This window comes from Eimeria mitis, genomic scaffold (assembly GCF_000499745.2).
Source record: "Eimeria mitis Houghton genomic scaffold, Emh_scaff1619, whole genome shotgun sequence".
Lineage (NCBI taxonomy): Eukaryota > Apicomplexa > Conoidasida > Eucoccidiorida > Eimeriidae > Eimeria > Eimeria mitis.
In genome coordinates this window covers 7,958-8,401 of record NW_013569933.1, presented here as the reverse complement: position 1 = coordinate 8,401, position 444 = coordinate 7,958, and the positions used below count along the sequence as shown (strand labels likewise).

Below are 444 nucleotides of genomic sequence, written 5' to 3'. Positions count from 1 at the left end.
GACTAGCCGCTGCAGCGTAGGCCTCGAACATCTGCTGCGGTGTACTTCCACTGCAGCAGCAGCAGTACGGTGACTGTTGCAGCTAACCACAGCGTTAAGGGTTTAGGGTTTAGGGTTTAGGGTTTAGGGTTTACGGTTTAGTTGGAATGCAGCGCCTCGCTGCTGCCCCCAAGGGGCCCCCCTGGGTGGGGGCCCCCCTTCCCTGTTCCTTTGCTGCAGCGATCCTCAGGCGGAGCCCAATGCTGCTTCGGGGGCTCTCCGCATGCAGCAGCAGCAGCAGCAACAGCAACAGCAGCAGCAGCTGCGACGGCAGCAGCAGCAGCAGCAGCAGCAGCAGCAGCAACAGCAGCAGCAGCAGCAGCAAGAAGAACAACAGCAGCAGCGTCAACCCGCAAGAAGGCGCTTTGTCTCAAGCGGGCTTCGCAGGCGCTGCTGACCAACTCT

General features: G+C 61.0%; 1 protein-coding gene across 1 annotated transcript in view; it reads left to right on the top strand.

Annotated features, from left to right (window-relative positions):
* Positions 1 to 436, top strand: part of EMH_0040630 (uncharacterized protein) — a gene marked incomplete at both ends in the record, with an annotated part of 2,341 nt that extends 1,905 nt beyond the window's left edge. Inside the window, 2 exons of the mRNA XM_013495524.1 lie at positions 3 to 16; positions 220 to 436. Coding sequence (XP_013350978.1) covers positions 3 to 16; positions 220 to 436 — 231 coding nt within the window. The remainder of the gene's footprint in view (positions 1 to 2; positions 17 to 219) is intronic.
* Positions 437 to 444: the final 8 nt, after the last annotated feature.